At 40.9% G+C, this 18,689-nt stretch overlaps 1 protein-coding gene across 4 annotated transcripts in view; it reads left to right on the forward strand.

Moving 5' to 3' along the window:
- Nucleotides 1-9: 9 nt before the first annotated feature.
- FKBP15 (FKBP prolyl isomerase family member 15) overlaps nt 10-18,689 on the forward strand; it is a gene marked incomplete at its 3' end in the record, with an annotated part of 54,396 nt that continues 35,716 nt past the window's right edge. For all 4 annotated transcript variants that reach the window (XM_082842964.1, XM_082842965.1, XM_082842962.1 and 1 more), the window contains exons 1-6: nt 10-184; nt 8,612-8,727; nt 13,902-13,986; nt 14,436-14,505; nt 16,757-16,831; nt 17,308-17,406. In XM_082842964.1, coding sequence (XP_082699090.1) covers nt 132-184; nt 8,612-8,727; nt 13,902-13,986; nt 14,436-14,505; nt 16,757-16,831; nt 17,308-17,406 — 498 coding nt within the window. In that variant the 5' untranslated portion in view covers nt 10-131. The remainder of the gene's footprint in view (nt 185-8,611; nt 8,728-13,901; nt 13,987-14,435; nt 14,506-16,756; nt 16,832-17,307; nt 17,407-18,689) is intronic.

Below are 18,689 nucleotides of genomic sequence, written 5' to 3' on the forward strand. Positions count from 1 at the left end.
TGGCCGAGTCACTGTGCGAGAGTTCGTCCTGCCGGAAAACAGCACGGCGCGGCGGCGTTTTACGACGTCGGCGGTGAAAGGCTCTGGAAACCCTCCGACTTCTTCCCCGAAGCGGGGCGAAAGGCTGCGCGATGTTCGGTGCGGGCGACGAAGAAGACACCGACTTCCTCTCGCCTAGCGGCGGGTGAGTGACACATGCGTGGAGCAGAGGGCGTGGCTGAGAGAGCCTGGCCATACGGTTGGAGGGACCGCTTTCTTATCAGACCTCTTCCCAACTTCCGGGTCCAGACCCTTGCCACATGCCGGTGCTCCACAGGTCTCAGAATCCAGGCAGAGCTCGAAGTTGTGCTGCGTCTGTCCACCTGGATTCTGGACCTGGCATCTCCCCTGACGCGCAGTAGGACCCTGGGGTTCGACTTTTGCTTTCTGGGTCACAGTTTCTCCTTCTGTGAAATGGGGGTGATTATTGATGAAAATACCTGTCTCAGAGTTTTTATGAGTCAGCTGGTGCCTATATGAGACTTTCTCTTTTCCGTGGACAAGGCGGTGACACTTCAGAATTGGCGCTGGTGGATCAGCTTCAGCATCCTTCAAGGCCTAGCTCGGATGTCACTTTTTGGTGCTTTCCTTTCTCCCACGGCCCCAGGGAGAATAAATTGATTTCTCTTACTTATTCCCACAACTAGGTGTGCTTACCTTTATCTCTGTACACAGAACCTACTAGATTTTGAGCCCTGACAGGACGAGAACTGTTTACGTTGTTCATACTGTTCTGCGCTCGGCACGGTTCACCGTTCCTGGCACATAGTGAGTGCTCAGGAGGTGCCTACTGAGTGAATAATGACTGTGAAATTGCACTGTAAAGCCTAAAGCCAATGTAAGAAACTGCAGTTGCTGTCCCCTGTCCCCAGTCACTATATAAACTAGCCTGGGGTACAGGTCTTCAAGAGGCAGGGTTTTCTCTCTTCCACTAATCAATGTTGTGTCGGTAGACAGCTTGACTCCCTTCAAACTTGTGAGCTGCCAAGTTCTGATCCTTGCAGAGTCTTTCTTTGAACATCTGTTTAACCAATTTAAGAATGTACCGAAGGGCTTCCCTGGTGGCGCAGTGGTTGAGAGTCCGCCGGCCGATGCAGGGGACACGGGTTCGTGCCCCGGTCCGGGAAGATCCCACGTGCCGCGGAGCGGCTGGGCCCGTGAGCCATGGCCGCTGAGCCTGCGCGTCCGGAGCCTGTGCTCCGCAACGGGAGAGGCCACAACAGTGAGAGGCCCGCGTACCGCAAAAAAAAAAAAAAAAAAAAAATGTACCGAAGAATGATGAATACACCAATATATACTCCTCATTCTACGAAATATTTAGAGGTTACAAAAATGATTAAGCTGTTCTCTCTGGTCTCAGGTTGCTCCTAGTCCTGATGGAGAGTCCAGTACATGATTGACCTAAAATGACACTGGCTCTCTTTTGGTCTTAAATAGGATCTTTTGACTTACACTGTGATCAGCTCTACATTAGCCATCCTGAGTCCTCTTTTCACTCTCACTGCCCTGTTCCACCCCTACCCTCGCTTTGGATGTCCTACATCCACTTAGTTCCCCCTTGAGTTCTTTCAGTTGCTCAGTTATTTTAGAGTTAAGCAGTGCTTTGGTTCCTTTTTTCCCTACTCCACCCAAAACATTCACTGTTTCCACACATCCAGCCTGTTGCTGTTGACTATGTAGTCAGCCATTTGAATTAATGTTTTTTCAGACAAACTTGTTTTGTAAATGGCTGTGCCTTTTGAAAGTTTACAATATATACTTTATTTATTTTTAATAAATTTATTTATTTACTTATTTTTGGCTGTGTTGGGTCTTCGTTGCTGTGCGCGGGCTTTCTGTAGTTGCGCGAGCGGGGCTCCTCTTGTTGCGGAGCGCGGCCTTGCTCAGTAGTTGTGGCTTGCGGGCTCTAGAGCACAGGCTCAGTAGTTGTGGCACACAGGCTTAGTTGCTCCGTGGCATGTAAGATCTTCCTGGATCAGGGCTCGAACCTGTGTCCCTTGCGTTGGGAGGCGGATTCTTAACCACTGCGCCATCAGGGAAGCCCACAATATATACTTTAAATTCACATTCTTCACTAAGTGAAAGTCTTTGAGGGAAGTCTGTAAATGAATGTTACAGCTCCCAACTTTATTTTTAATTTAATTTTTATTTTATACTGGAGTATAGTTGATTTACAATGTTGTATTAGTTTCAGGTGTACAGCAAAGTATTTCAGTTATACATATATATATCCATTCTTTTTCAGATTCTTTTTCCATATAGGTTATTAAAGAATATTGAGTAGAGTTTAGGGCTTCCAGCTTTGATGCAACAAGCAGTACACTGCTGACTGAAAATTCCTGGGTAGATAACGTCAGTCATGTGCTCTTCTCCACGTTCCTGGCCTGAGATAAGTTCTTGGTGGCTCAGCTATGCTGATTTCCTGTGCAGGCTCCTTAAGGACCTGAGAAACTAGTTCTAGGCGGAAGACTGTACTCCTAAACACAGACAACAGCTAATTGAATGATAAAAGGCTTAGTAAACGAAGTTATACAGGTGACTTATTTTTGTTCCCCATAATAACCAGAAAAACTAAATCAAGTTTGAGAATACAGAAAGTTTCACCAACATTCCCTGATTCAGCTATTCCTTTGTCAGTTTTCTCTAAGGAAGTAAAACATATGACAGTGAGTACTGCGGCTGCTTTTCAGTTCCTCTTGTACAACTGTAATTTACTGTAAATATTACTTGATTATTATTTTTAAGTATCCTGACTTAAATGTGTGACTTACTTGATTCTGCTTAAGATAGTCAAGCCTAACAGAAGTGAGAGTATTAGTGCCTAGGATGGCTGTCTAGATGATTGATAATCTGTGTTCCAAATTTCCAGGCCTCTTGGTCCATGGTTAACCTAGCAATAGTAAAGTGGTAATCAGAAGGTTTGTGGGTTTTTTTTTTTTTTGGTCTTAGCCCTTTCTTTCCGTTGAGACTTTGAAATGAAGAAATATGTGAATGCCTACTAAGTGTATGGTACGTGGCTTCAGCTAATACAGATAGGAATGAGGAACAGTTCCTGCCCCTAAGAAACTTCCAGTTTAGTAGTAGAATAAAACAATCCAATAATGATAATCAAAAAGCATTCTTAAGGGGCCAGTAATTTATATACTAGTGTTGTAGATTATATAAAAGTTATATCTAGGCAGGGACTTCCCTGGTGGTCCAGTGGTTAAGACTCCGTGCTTCCAATGCAGGGGGCGTGGGTTCGATCCCTGGTTGGGGAACCAAGATCCCACATGCCATGCGGCGCTGCAAAAAAAAAAAAAAATTTATATGTAGGCAAATCTGATTAGCATAATGATGATAAATCGCCAGTGTAGAGGTAGAAAAAAGAAATCTGGAACTGATCATCAGAAAGCATTTTCGGTATCTAAAAGTACTGAAAAGCCTAGATTCTGATGTTGATTCTGTCCCCAGTTAGGAGTGTGACTTTATGGACAAGTCACTTACCATCCTTGACTCTCCATTCCCCAATCTATTAAATAATGGGGTTGCTCTAGGTGATCTTTGAGACTTTTCCCAATCCTGTAGTTTGTATTTATGCTAATATCAGCTTATAGTTGCAGGTCAGTTTGTGCACTGGTCAAGCATGGTTTCTTCCTTCTAGGGGTATCTGAGTTGAATCGACATTTTAAGGTAATAGGATGTGGACACGTGTATAAAACATATTGTGTACTTACTCTCTGCAAGGTACTGTACTAAGTACTATATATACAGTATTGTATTAATTTCTTTCTACTACTCTCTGAGGCAGTTTTTACTAATATTATACTCATTTTGCAAAGGGGAAATTAAGGCAGAGAGAGGAAAGTTGCTCAAGGTCAAACGGCTAAAAAGTAAAAGAACCTAGATTTGAAATCAGGCAAGCAGATTTCCACCCGACTGCCTGTATGCCTTATTATTATTATAGAAGTAAATGTTCGATACCACAGTTTGGAAAAGAAGTACTTGAACAACCGAAAGAGTCCCCGTTTATTAAAATACATTGATAAATCATAAATGCATGTATTACTGTTTTGTTGTTTTGTTTTTTATTTTTGGCTGCGTGGGTCTTCGTTGCTGCGCGTGGGCTTTCTCTATTTGTGGTGAGCAGGGGCTACTCTTTGTTGCGGTGCGCGGGCTTCTCATTGTGGTGGCTTCTCTTGTTGCAGAGCATGGGCTCTAGGCTCACGGGTTTCAGTAGTTGTGGCATGCGGGATCCATAGTTGTGGCTCACGGGCTCTAGAGCACAGGTTCAGTAGTTGTGGTGCACAGGCTTAGTTGCTGTGCAGCATGTGGGATCTTCCCGGACCAGGGCTCGAACCCGTGTCCACTGCATTGGCAGACGGATTCTTAACCACTGCACCACCAGGGAAGTCCTGTATTACTGTTTTTAATGAGAAAAGAAAAGGAGTATAAAATTAAGGTTAGATAAGACTTTGATAACTAAATGCACAGGCTAACATTTTTTAAATTTTTTAAATTAAACAAACCGTTTTTATTTTTTGGCTATGTTGGGTCATCGTTGCTGCGCACAGCCTTTCTCTAATTGCAGCGAGCGGGGACTAGTCTTTGTTGCAGTGCACGGGCTTCTCATTGTGGTGCCTTCTCTTGTTACAGAACACAGGCTTTAGGCGTGTGTGCTTCAGTAGTTGCAGGCTCAGTAGTTGCGCCACGCAGGCCCTAGAGTGTGAGGTCTTCAGTAGTTGTGGCGCATGGGCTCAGTAGTTGCAGGGTGCAGGCTCTACGGCACGCGGGCTTCAGTAGTTGTGGCTTGCGGCCTCTAGAGCGCAGACTCAGTAGTTGTGGTACACGGGCTCAGTTGCTTCGCGGCATGTGGGATCTTCCTGGACCAGGGATCAAACCCGTGTCCCCTGCATTGGCAGGCAGACTCCCAACCACTGAGCCACCAGGAAAGTCCAACATTTATTTTTTAAATGTGATTAATGCTGGAATGACTTTTCCTATGAATTATAAACTTAGAGACTAAAGTCCAGAGTTAGCAAGCTCATTCTTGCTAACATAGTTAGGGAGCTGTGTACATTTGAAAACACTTCAGAAGTGGAAAGTGTAATAATTTACAAAAAACCTATGCCCCTATGTCTGTGTAGAGTTCATTTAAAAAAAATAATAGAAAATAGAATTAATCTGAAAGATAATTAGGTTGACCTGGCTTTTGGATTGATTTTGCAATCATCAATTGGCTGGCCTTTAGGGCATCTGTGGAAACTTAGTTTACCTACAGCACTTTTGTCTTTACATTAAAAAAAATAAAACGCACCTGCAAAATTAAAAAAGCAAATCCAATACCCATAGTTTACTGAAGCTACCAAGGACATTCTTTCTTATCAATGATTTGTGCATAATCTGTTAATCTTAACTAGGTTCTAAGCTTTGCAAATTTTTCAGGAGGTTAAAGGCATTGTTCAACTTCCTAGAATCTTATTCTTTTAGGGAATCTGCTCAGATTGCCCTGGGTAAAAGGAGAACTCTTGGTCTTTTCTAAATTTCATTAGCATTTGTTTATGTCTTAATGTAGGCCAGCACTGCTCTCTATAATTGCAATATCATTTAAACCTTTTAGTCCTTTAAAGTAGACATTGTTGGCCCCATTTACAGGAAACTCAACACTACCTTGAGAAAACAAGGTAATAGTTTCAAATCATATTAAATTTATTTTGCAAAATGCTAGTATGTATTATACATTAAAATTATCAGGGAAAAAAGACCAAAAAAAGTTGTTGGGATGTTTCAGTATTTAATAGTAACCAATTACCATGTTAGATGATAAAGACTGAATAAGTTTTATTAATCTCTATGGAGTGTAACTCCATATAACAGCTGCTTGTTATATATTTCATGTTATAGTTTGCAATTATATAGTATATACCTAATTCCCTTGTTAGAGTGAGTAAGCTACTTGAAAATAGAACTGAGTTTTGCTCACTAATGTATACCCAGCACTTAACACAGTGTCTGATGCATATTTCTTTTTTTTTTTTTTTTTTTGCGGTACGCGGGCCTCTCACTGTTGTGGCCTCTCCCGTTGCGGAGCACAGGCTCCGGACGCGCAGGCTCAGCGGCCATGGCTCACGGGCCCAGCCGCTCCGCGGCACGTGGGATCTTCCCAGACCGGGGCACGAACCCGTGTCCCCTGCATCGGCCGGCGGACTCTCAACCACTGCGCCACCAGGGAAGCCCTGATGCATATTTCTTGAATGAATGAAGTATAGAGTTCTGTGGGAGCCCCAAGGAAGATCACCTAACCTAGACTTTGAGATTAAGGGTCAGCTTCCAGGGGAAGAATGTTTCAGGCAGAGAGAACAGCATATCCAGAGGCTGGAGATTAGAAAGATCTTGCCTTATATGAGAAATTAGAAGTTCCACAGTGTGACTGTAGCATGCAGTTGGAGATGAGAAATGGTCAGATAGGAAGCTGGGGAGGTAAGGAGAGGTGCGGTCTTGAAGGGGCTTGTAAAACTGTCTTATGGAGTTTGGACTTTTATCTTGGTAATATTGATGTGTCATTGAGAGTTTTAAGGAGGAAAGAGACTTGGTCATATTTGGTTTTGAGAAAGGTCACTGTGGGTGCGGTGGGAAGGCTGGATAAGAAGCAGACATGACCAGGGTAGGGAGATGAGACAGGAGGTGGCTGCAGGAATTTCAGCTCTGTAGATGTGATGGTGGTCTGAAGTAGGGAAGTGTCAGTGAGGCTGGGGAGAAGTGAACGAGTTCGAGAAATAGCAAGTAAGATCAAATGGACTTGAGGATTGGTCATGAACACCAGGGGAAAGAAAAGTCAAGGTCGATGCCCAGATTTCAGTTTTGGTTGTGGAAGTTTGCAAAAAAGGGTTAACATAGTAGACCTGAGACAGTTATCCTTAGAGAGTCTTGCTTACAGGGTTGGCTGGCAGCTGGAAACTCGATTGGTAAACGGTTCCCCACACTAAAGCTTTCCACAAATGATAAGAGCGGCTCACTGTGCCTACACTGTTTGTACAGACGATATGGTTTATTACTGAACCTTATCTTCCTTCTGGAGTCTAGAATTTTGGTACACGTTAGAAGGTTTCTATGTGACTAGCCCACAATAAAAAACCTTGGGAACTGAGTGTCTAATGAGCTTTCCTGGCAGACCACTCTCACATGTTGTTACAACTTATTGCTGGAGGAATGTAACATGTCCTGTGTTACTCCACTGGAAGAGGACTTTTGGAATTTTGTTCCTGGTTTCCTCTGGACTTTGCTCCAGTGTGCCTTTTCCCTTTGCTGATTTTGGTGTGCATCATTTCCTTGTAATAGACCTTAGCCCTGAGTGTGTATATATATATATTATACATTATGTTATAATTGTATGGTAAGTCCAGTGAGTCCTTCTAGCAAATCACTGAGCCTGGGGGCAGTCTTGAAGATCCTGACACAAAATGTCATTCATCAAGAGAGGGAGCACCAGAGTAAGAACAGGTTTTCTGGGCATTGGGCATTGGAAGATATGAGTTCTGGTTTGGACATGTTGCATTTATGTTCCCTGTGGGATATCTGTGTTGTCTGCACTCAGGAACAAATTCTGGGCTAGGAATACAGATTTGAGCACCATCAGAATTTGGATAGCACTGATATCAAGGTAAATAAATTAGATTGCCAAGCGAGAGTGAGTATGAAATCTTGGGGACATGGATATTTAAAGGTTGGGCAATAGTAGAAGAGTCCAAGGAGTTAAATGAGGAGCCAGAGAGATGGAAAGACAATAAGAGAGGGATCCCATTAACATTTATTGATGTCTTATTTGGGCTGGTCCCTCCTCACACCCCTGCAGGTATCCCCACAGAAATCAGAAGAGTTTGTTTAAAGAAGAACAAGTTAGTTGACAGTGTAAAAAGACAGCATGAAAGCCAAATAAGATAAGGATCAATAAACTGTTTATTAACAAATAGGTTGTTGGTGATTTTAGTAACAGCAGTTTCAGTGGAATAGTTGGAGCATAAGATTCATCACAAGGGATGATAAAAGAATGGTTCTGCTGTGAAAGATAAAAGATGAAATCATATATGGGACTATGTTTGATGCAGTAAGTTTGTAATATGGTTTTTTTTTTTAAAGGTGGTGATTTTCTTTCTTTCTTTCTTTTTTATCTTTTGAAAGCGTGGAGTCCTAACCACTGGACCACCAGGGAATTCCCTGTAATACAGTTTTACTTCAATGTAATAAACTAGTGAAAAATAGGGAACTATGACCTGCTAAAGGCAAGAATGTACAGTTTGAAGAGACCATAGGGAGCACCTGGACTAATCACCTTAATTTACAGATGCAGAAACTGAGGTCCAGAAAGAAGAGATGCCTTGACCAAAGTCCTGTGGATGGGCAAGGTCATTTGATGCTGTTCATATCAGAGATACAATCTTGATTTCGAAGAGACTTAGTTGCCGCTTCTGTTACTGAGTGGTGGGATATATAGTTAAGGAGGTATTTGTTCGAGGTAGGAGCATGAGCAGCTTTTATAATGATTCCAGGTTTGAGATATGTCAAATGAAATGTCATTTTCATTTTCTACTAACAGTACCAGATTGGCCTCTCTTTTCGGACTGGATCAGGCAGCTGCTGGCCATGGAAATGAATTCTTCCACTACACAGCCCCAAAGCAGCCTAAGAAAGGCCAGGGAACAGCACCAACAGGTAAGTTAAGAGGTTAGGATTGGCCCCTGACAGGTTAGTTGGAATGATAAACAACCTTCTAAAAGTGACATGCCAGGTCATCCCTCCTTGATCAGTCTGGCCAAGCTCACCACCAGCAAGGTGCATGCTGCTCTGAGCTCTGAGATCCTGAATTCCGGCGGCTAGGTAGTATGCTGTTTTTTTTTTTTTTTAATTTATTTATTTTGTTGTGCCGGGTTTTAGTTGTTGCATGTGGGCTCCTTAGTTGTGGCATGCGAACTCTTAGTTGCCGCATGCATGTGGGATCTAGTTCCCTGGCCAGGGATTGAACCCAGGCCCCCTGCATTGGGAGCACAGAGTCTTAGCCATTGCACCACCAGGGAAGTCCCAGTATGCTGTTTTTTGGAAACTGATGGAGGAAGGTCACAGGCAAGCTCTTCTGCCCCATGTGGACACCACTCTCCGAAACTTTGCCCAGGGTGCTCTACGTAGGCGCCATCCAATATTTTGGCAAGAAGGAAGAGCTGCTTTTCCCATCTTTCACCTGGGTGGGTTAGATATATGCTGACAGTGAATTTTTCCCAACTAGAGAATGATGCTCATTGCTGTATCCCCTGAACATTTCATCAGGATGAACACAAGACATATTGAATGAAAATTTGTTGAACGAAAGGAGAAAAGGGGGGACTAATATTTCTAAAAAACCTATGTGTTTGGTCTCAGGTGCTTCACCTAGATTGTCTTATTTAATTCTCACAACAATTCTGTGAAATAGGTGAGACTACCACCATTTTAGAGGCTCAGAGAGGTTTAGGCACATGGTTGAGGTCATACAGCAGTAAGTGACAGAGTTGAAATTTGAACCCTGATCTGACTCACTCCAAAGCTTGTCTACCATCCTCTACACTTTGCTGTCTTTGTGTAAGAATCTGAAGAGGAATGAGGGACTGATAGAAATAGCCCAGAGCAGAACAGGTGGTAAGGGACATTAAATTAAATATTTGTTGAATGAAGAAGAAAGTATTGAATGTCTTTTATATGCTAGGCGCAATGCCAACACTGAGAATGTTGTTACGATATTTAGAGTTGAACAGTTGCAACAGATACTGTATGGCCCATAGTCTAAAATATTTACTGTTTGTCCCTTTACATACAATGTTTGCTGACCCCTGCTCTAAGTCTTACCTGTCACTTTTGGCAGCTTTGCTGTGGATTGCTGGTCCTGTTCTCCAAGCCATAACCTGGCCAGATTTCTAGTAGGCTATGCTTTTACGTTTCCTGTGGCACATCTCTTCTCAGCAGTGTACTTCTAACTCAGTTTAAAGTGGTTGAATTAATGAATGTGGATAAAAACAAACAATCTCAGTCCCCACCCAATGAAGTAACTTGCTTTTTAAAATTAGAAAACAACAACTATGAACTAATTATACTTTTAAAGGGGAATTATAGAGGCATTTCAACTTAAAACTACTGTCTTATGTAGGCATTTACAAATAAAATAAAAACTTGCAATACAGGAGACGCTCTCTGTTCAAGGAGTATTTATATAACAAGTCTTTTTGGGAAAGGAGGTGGCTGCAGCATAGTTCTTGAATCTCTTCAGATCTCTAGAAAAACAGAGCAACTGGACAAACCTTGGATAATATTTACAATAAAACCAATTGAAAAGGTATCCTTATGAACCCCCCCAATACAAGCAGGTATGGACACAAGGCTTCCATGGTGTCAACATTTGCATGGGAGAAAACAAGGAAGCAATGGGAGAATATTTGAATCTGAAAATGGGCGAACCCAAAGTGGCCAACAAGTGTTCATGGGAAATGTGGCAGGCCAAGCTGGAACTGCAAAGCATTTTGCCCATTTTAGTTATGGGTAAGTACAAGGGGTTGATGATGGTGACTAGAACAGGAGCAGTCTTCCTCCTATGAAGTGTTGAAACTCATCCACTATGGTGACCTTCCAGGAGAGGTCCCCACCCTGAGTAGGACCTGCTGAGAGTGGAATTAAAATGAAGGAGGATAGGGATATTGAAAATGAAGAAGAAAAGATCCAGGTAAAAGTAGCTCTAGAGGGCTTCCCTGGTGGCGCAGTGGTTGAGAGTCCGTCTGACGATGCAGGAGACATGGGTTCGTGCCCTGGTCCGGGAGGATCCCACATGCCGCGGGGCGGCTGGGCCCATGAGCCATGGCTGCTGAGCCTGCGCGTACGGAGCCTGTGCTCCGCAACGGGAGAGGCCACAACAGTGAGAGGCCCGTGTACCGCCAAAAAAAAAAAAAAAAAAGTAGCCCTAGAATAGAATCAGGAAGTCTCAGGAGGAAGCCCATTCTTCCCGCTTTTTTGAACTCTGTATCCAACAGAACAGTGAGTTCCACGAAGTTAGGAAAGCCACCCTGAGCCATGCCTCTGTCTAAAAGTTCAGAAAAGCAAATTTCACATAAAAATGAACAATAGAAAAGTATCAGAGTCAAACTCCATGTAAAGTTATAAGAGCAAGGAGCAGCATAGTATCCCTACAGTGAGAGCTCTACTCTGTGAGAATGTTTCTTACTGAATAGATCAAAACTACAACCACCTATTACCATTAAGAAAATAACATAAGACATGAAATGAGAACATAAGTGAGGATTTTAAAATCTCAGAAGTAAGTGACAGGACTTAGGCAAGAATTAGAGATGTCAGAAAAATTATTTCAGAAATGAAGACTAAACTAGAAGGAACACAAGAATGAATAAACACAACAGATTATGCCTTAAGAGAAATAAAAGGTTAACAGGAGGATGTTTTTAAAATAAGAATTAAAAAATTTAAGAGATAAAAAGTTTTGAAAGGAAAGTGACAATATTGAAGATAGCAAACAACTTCCAACGTGTGGAATATACATATGTATATTCCCTGAAGAATTTAAAAAAAAAAATGGGGGAAAACAGGCACCTAAAACTATAATTCAAGAAAACTTTCCTTGGGAAAAAAAAAAAGATTTGAAAATACATATTAAAAGCAGTCCTCATGAGCGGGGAATTCAAGAATCTGTACAGTACTGATTTCCGAGAGGAAGACGTGTTTAACCAATGAGAAGATCACATGATTGTGGCATCTGACTCACTTATCCCTCTAGCAAATCCATGAACAAGGGTGTTAAGTAGGGAGATGAGAGTGTACTGGGAAAAGTTGAAACTAACCTGAAGGAGGATGCTAGGCTGACCTTGGGGAGACAGTAATTTTTCTGTGTTTCAGACTTGGCCTGATAACTGAGGCCTTAGTTCCTCCGTTTTTTGGTATTCACTGCTTCTCAGGAGAAAAGTTTTATTGTAGGATTACATACAACTGGAAAGTACTGATTGAATTTAAAACTGTGTTGTAGGTTTTTACAAAAGAATAAGGAAAACAAGAACAACCCAGACTAGGAAAATAAGCCAACAACATAAAATGGGCAATTCATCAAAATAAAACAAAGTAAATGGCCAATACAAATCTATAGAAAATGTTAAATTTCTCCTTCCCTGTAATCAATAAATGCAAATGGAAACAACAGTGAGGTGGCATTCCCCTTTCCCTTATGCCACCCGTATCCCATTGGTAAAGATTTAGAAAGATTATCTCCCCTTGCTGTCAGGGATGCAAAGCTGGCCTACTCATACTGCTGGTGGGAGTGTAAACTGGTAATGGCATTTCTCAAGGGCATTTGGGCAGGTTGTAACAAAACCTTAAACATTTTCACACTCTTGCATGCCATAATTCCATTTTTGGGAATTAATTCTAAGAAAGTAATTAGAGGTACATGCAAAAATGTACATTTTAAGGATGCTCATCATAGTGTTATTTATCATAGAGAAAAGTTGGAAACAGCCCAAAGAAATGTCAAACAATAGGAAGTTGGATGAATTCTAGTAGAGTCAACATAGTATTTAACCATCAAAAAGTGTTTTTAGGACTATTTTGTGTTTTGGAGACTGTTTTGAAAAGTATAAGGAAATGCCTACACTAAGTGAAAAAAGGAGATTGTCAAATCATTAATTTTCTTTAAAAAAAGATGAAAAAGGTGGAAAGTTTATGTGTATAGAAAAAGGACTAGGAATAAATACATCATATTATTAATGTTTATTTTTGGGTGGTGAGATTATAGGTCATTCTTTTTACGTGTTTCTGTATTTGCTAAGTTTTCTACAGTTGTACATGTACTCTATAACCAGAAAAAGGTATTTCAGTACTGTTAACAAAATTCAACTGAGTAAATTTTAAAGATCTTATTGGCTGTATTCAGTGATTCATGAATTGAGAAGCATCCAATCTAGTAGATAGGGGCTCTGACAAAATGAAAGTCCTTTATAGGCAGAAGGGAGCAGGAACCAGGCAGAAGGGGGAGTCTAGTGTAACACTAGGCAAAAAAGTGGGTTGCTTATTACAAGGTTACTTTCCTTTAGGGGATAGCAGAGGTCTATCAAACAGATTACCTAATTAGTGCTGATCAGATCATTCTGGTTTAAGATTCCATTTCTGGGAGAGCCAAAACTGTAATTATGTTGAATCTCTGTTTGGTGGGGTGGGTCTTAGCCTAAGTGACTCCATTTTGGGCCTGTTGTCTTGTTTTTAATAACCACAAAAGGAATCAAACAAGGATACTTTTGAAAATAAGTTCTTGGTTGCTATGGCCATGCCTGTGTTCTCAACAGATTCATGTGGTGAGTGTGAATATGTTAGTTACTCTAAATACACTATTTTTAAATGTTAGTGTTACTTTATACCACTGTAAAAGTAAAGTAATGGATATAATCTTAATATCATAAGTTTTCTACCCCAGAAGTAAGGGAAGGGGAAACAGCTTCATTTTTATTTATTAAAGCTGTCAAAATATTGGAAGGAGAAAAGGAAGATGGAATGTGACCTTGTTTTCTAGACAGTGCTTCTCGTCCAGCCCAAAGACTTGTTTGGAGTGGAGCCAGAATCCTGGGTTCTAGTCCTAGGCTTGCTACTGTCATCGTGTAAGGCACTTGGGGGCTTAGAGCCTCAGTTTCCTCATCCCCAGACACGGCCATAGGGCCATTTTGCGGATCAAATGAGGACAATGGTCATGAAAGCATTGTAACACTAACTACAAGGTTAAAGAAGAATTTTGAAGCTGCTTTAAGGGTTAAAAATCAGTTTCAAGCAAGAAATGAATGACAACTTTGTTTTCTGCCTTATCTCTTCGTCTTCAGGAAATCAGGCGACACCAAAAACAGCACCCACCACAACAGGCATTTCCACAGTATTGGTTGCAACAGCAGTCCATGCATATCGCTAGTAAGTAGCTGAGAAGGAACACTTTATAAAGTTGGTGGGGGTGTGGGTTAAGCTCCTGCGTTTTGCAGTAAACCTTTCTGTTCATTGCAAAATGGCTACTCAGTCCTGCCATAGACAAAGTATCAGTAATGCTTTTTAATGTTTCATTTGGAGAATTTTGCACACAAAACTTTGAAGAGCCATTATCTTGTGTACTTTCTCTAGGAACTGCTTATGCCCTCAACAACTGCCTTTTTAAGCGCTCAAAGAAAGCCACTCCACTGAGATATCATGAATAGTAGATGTTTAAAGAGTAAAGAAGTTGTATATGAGCTTTAAATTATAAACTACTCACCTCTGTCCCTTTCTAGAGGCTGAATGACTAGATTCCCCACTTTATATGGCAGAAAGGAAAGCTGGTTCTACTTAGTTGAAGGAAGTATTAATACCTGTTTTTCTTGCTTCTATAGCACAAATGGTCAATATGTAAAGCAGGGCAAATTTGGTGCTGCAGTCCTGGGAAATCACACAGCCAGAGAGGTAAGATTGCCTCCTCGTCTCATGTATATTCACGTGTCCCAAATTATATCAGTGAGCCGGTTTTTATCGGGACTTGTCTGATGTCTTACATATCAGAGGATTAGATTGATTGTTTGTACTGAATGTGAATTTTTAATGTTAGATATATAATAATATTTATAGTCACATTTTGCTTACTGTTGTGTATTAAAACAAATTCAACTGCTCAAAGTCAGTAAGTTTGACCTTTGTGAAATGGATCTAGCTTAAGAATTTGGAGAGTTTCAGAGTAAACCATTTACCGAGGACATCCTTTCTTTAGGTAGTGAACAACATTTAGTGTACCACTTAGAGCATGACCACCGTTTATCCTTTGAAAGTTTGATGAGTTGGGTAGTCGATCACACAGCAAAATATTGGTTTGAGTCAAAAAGATGTGGATAGAAGTGTGGAGACTGATTTCCTTTTGTGGGTTGTATCTAGCTTCAAATTCTGCTCCAGAAGGTTTTGAACATTGTTGAAATACGCATAAGAAATAATAGAGGGCTTCCCTGGTGGCTCAGTGGTTAAGAATCCGCCTGCCAATGCAGGGGACATGGGTTCGAGCCCTGGTCCGGGAAGATCCCACATGCCGTGGAGCAACTAAGCCCATGCGCCACAACTACTTAGCCCGCGCGCCACAACTACTGAAGCCCGCGCGCCCATGGGACATTTAATGAGTTTGGGGGTGGTGTGGAAGTCCAAGGGCTGTGCCAGAAAGGCAGAGGGAAACTTCTGCAATCTTGTGGGGCATAGGAGATAAAATCCTACCGTAGGGTGGGAAAGCAACAACCTTCCTCTCAACACATGTGCTAGATTTTGAACTTCATGGGGAGGAGGCTAAAGAATCTCAGCTCAGAATCTCTGATGGGCAGAAAAGTCAAGACTGAGGAGTCAGAGACCTTCCAGACTCTTAATCAAAAGCTTATGAAGATAGTGCTCAAGAGTAGGGACAACCAGAAATGGACCAGCTCTTAATAAATCTGTGATCCTTTCCTGACCAGCTCAGTCTGTAAGATTAGCTCCTCACTCTATCTGCTTCACATAGAGTAAAGAAAGTCCTTTCTGGTGCAAGATTGTATATGAGCCCCCTTAGTCAGTCCCTCCCTCCCTTCTGGGGTTGAATTTTAATTTGTGTGTGTGTGTGTGTGTGTGTGTGTGTGTGTGTGTGTGTGTGTATTTGTGTGTGTAGTAAATATATAGGAGACATAAAATTTGCCATTTTAACCATTTTTAAGTGTACAGTTCAGTTGCATAAATTACATTCACAGTATTGAGCAACCATCACCACTATTTCCATTTTTTTGTCACCCCAAACAGAAAATCTGTAATCACGAAGCAATAACTCCCCATCCCCCTTCCCTTATTCCCTGGTAACCTCTAATCTACTTTCTATCTCTATGAATTTGCCTACCCCAGGTATTTCATATAAGTGGAATCATACAGTGTTTGTCTGGCTTATTTCACTTAGCAGAATGTTTTCTCAAGATTCATCCATGTTGTAGCATGTATCAGAACTTCATTATTTTTTATGGCTATATAATATTCTATTGTATGTATATAACACATTTTATTTATCCATCCATCATTTGGACACTTGGTTGTTTCCACCTTTTGACTATTGTGAATAACAGGCATTGACGTATAAGTGTATGTTTGAGTCCCTGTTTTCAGTTCTTTGGCATGTATACTAGGAGTGAAATTTCTGTGTCATATGGTAATTCCTTGTTTAGCTTTTTGAGGAACTGCCAGACTGTTTCTACAGCATCCATACTGTTTTACATTCCCACAAGCAATATATGAGGGTTCCAGTTTCTCTACTACCCTGCTAACACTTTATTATTTTTCCTTTTTTTTTAATAGCCATTCTAGTAAGTGTGAAGTGGTACCTTATAGTGGTTTTAATTTGCAGTATCCTAATGCCTAATGAGGTTGAACATCTTTTCATGTACCTGTTGGCCGTTTGTATATCTCGTAGTCACCCCTCATACAAATAAAAACACCAACAAAATAAAGACATAGCTAACTATAGTTAAAGAGTAGGATCAAAATGAGAAGAGATTAAAGTGGATGGTGAGAAGATGTAAGTTAAACTTTAAGCTTTAAGGGATGAACTGAGTTTTGAGTTTTATGCCTATATGAAGCCTGACTCCTGACATCTTACTGCTGATTTTGTATTGCCTTTTAATTTCTGTTCTCTCTTTTTTTCCTGCCCATCTTTGCTTGAGTACAGTATAGGATTCTTCTTTATATCAGTCAGCAACAGCCAGTTACTGTTGCCAGGATTCATCTGAACTTTGAGCTAATGGTAAGGCTTCCTGTATTGGAATCATCAATCCTTTGGGATTGGTTTATAGGAGAGATTGATCTGTGCATACCTGGTGGGAACTAGATCCACTACTTCCGCTCTGGAGAGCAGAGTGGATAGCTTTTTTTTTTTTCCTTTTTTTGGCTGTGCTTTGTGGCTTGCAGGGATCTTAGTTCCCCGACCAGGGATTAAACCCAGGGCCTCAGCAGTGAGAGCACCAAGTCCTAACCACTGAACTGCCAGGGAATTCCCCAGAGTGGATATCTTAACAGAGCCTCTTGGAAAGGTCTCTTGGCTGCCTTCTGGGAATGTGGACTAAGGGGTGATTGGTGGAGGGTGGGAGGGAAGAAGAAAGTTCCCTGATAGCTCTCTTTGGGTCCACCTGAGTCAAGGCCCTTCTACATGAGCTTAGGCAGCCAGATTTATCTGCTACGCTGCCTGCAGTTGAGTTATGCCAACATTTCTCCTTTCCCCAGGTTCGGCCCAATAACTATAGCACCTTTTATGATGATCAGAGACAAAACTGGTCCATCATGTTTGAGTCTGAAAAGGCTGCTGTGGAGTTCAATAAACAGGTAATATCTATATATTTTTTAGTGACAAGCATTAAAAAACCCACTAAATTCATCAGTTGAGCTTACTGTATTTTAGGGAAATAATAAGAATACTTATTGAAATTGCTTGAAAATGAGACTTTAAGGAGAAAAAAAAGGCTAAATGTAAACTTAATCTTTAAAACACTTTCCACTTCATAAATTATCTTAAGGAATAAACACAACTCCTTTTTTTTTTTTTTTTTTTTTGCTGTACGCGGGCCTCTAACTGTTGTGGCCTCTCCCATTGCGGAGCACAGGCTCTGGACGCGCAGGCTCAGCGGCCGTGGCTAACGGGCCCAGCCGCTCTGCGGCATGTGCGATCTTCCCGGACCGGGGCACGAACCCGTGTCCCCTGCATCGGCAGGCGGACTCTCAACCACTGCGCCGCCAGGGAAGCCCACAACTATCTTTTTAAAGTAGTGTTTCAAGAGAATTTTTTAAAGTTATTTCATGGTCATTATAGAAAATTTAGAAAAGCGTTTTTTTAAAAAAATCATTCATAATCTTACTACCCAAAGTAATCACTGTTAATGTTTCATTTTTTTCTATTCATGAGTTACATAAGTAGTTATAGCCCTTTAAGAGCTCTTGCTTATTTTATTTAGTGATGTAAAATGCGTCTTTCCTCACCTCATGAAAAATTATTTAGAAACATTTTTGAAAGCTGCATAACATGAATGTTCCTTAATTTATTTAATCATTCCCTTACTTTTAGGCAGTTAGATTATTTTCAGTCTCTGAGATAAATGATACTGTAGTGAGTATCTTTGCTATACAGATTTGTATACAAATCTGTCTCTTTTTTTCCCTCTGATTATTTTTTAGGCTAGAAGAAGTGAAAGATTGAATCAAAGGGTTCATATATTTTTAGGTTCTGTATACACTTTGGCACACTGCTTTTCAGAGAGATTGTACAATTTTACATCCCTGTCATTCTCTCACTATGCCTTTGCCAGCATTTAGAATTACTATCTTTTTTCCTTCTTAGTCTTATTTGCTTGATAAAAAATGACTTCTCATTGTTTTAGTTAGCGTTTATGTGATTGCGATAATGAAACTTTTTTAAAGAAAATGAGTAGCAAGTTTCTAAGGTATACTATGTTTAAACATTGACTATAGAAAAATTATTCATAAAGATGTATCTGAATTCCTTGCCTAGAATCTGTGCTAAGGCAATATGGGTAAATCTGTAGGTGGTAGAGATATGAATTCTGGGAATACAGCATGGTTTTGAAAAGGGCCTTTATTTTATTGTCTTTAGA

The sequence above is a fragment of the Leucopleurus acutus genome (assembly GCF_964270905.1).
Source record: "Leucopleurus acutus genome assembly, chromosome: 7".
NCBI classification, from domain to species: Eukaryota; Metazoa; Chordata; class Mammalia; order Artiodactyla; family Delphinidae; genus Leucopleurus; species Leucopleurus acutus.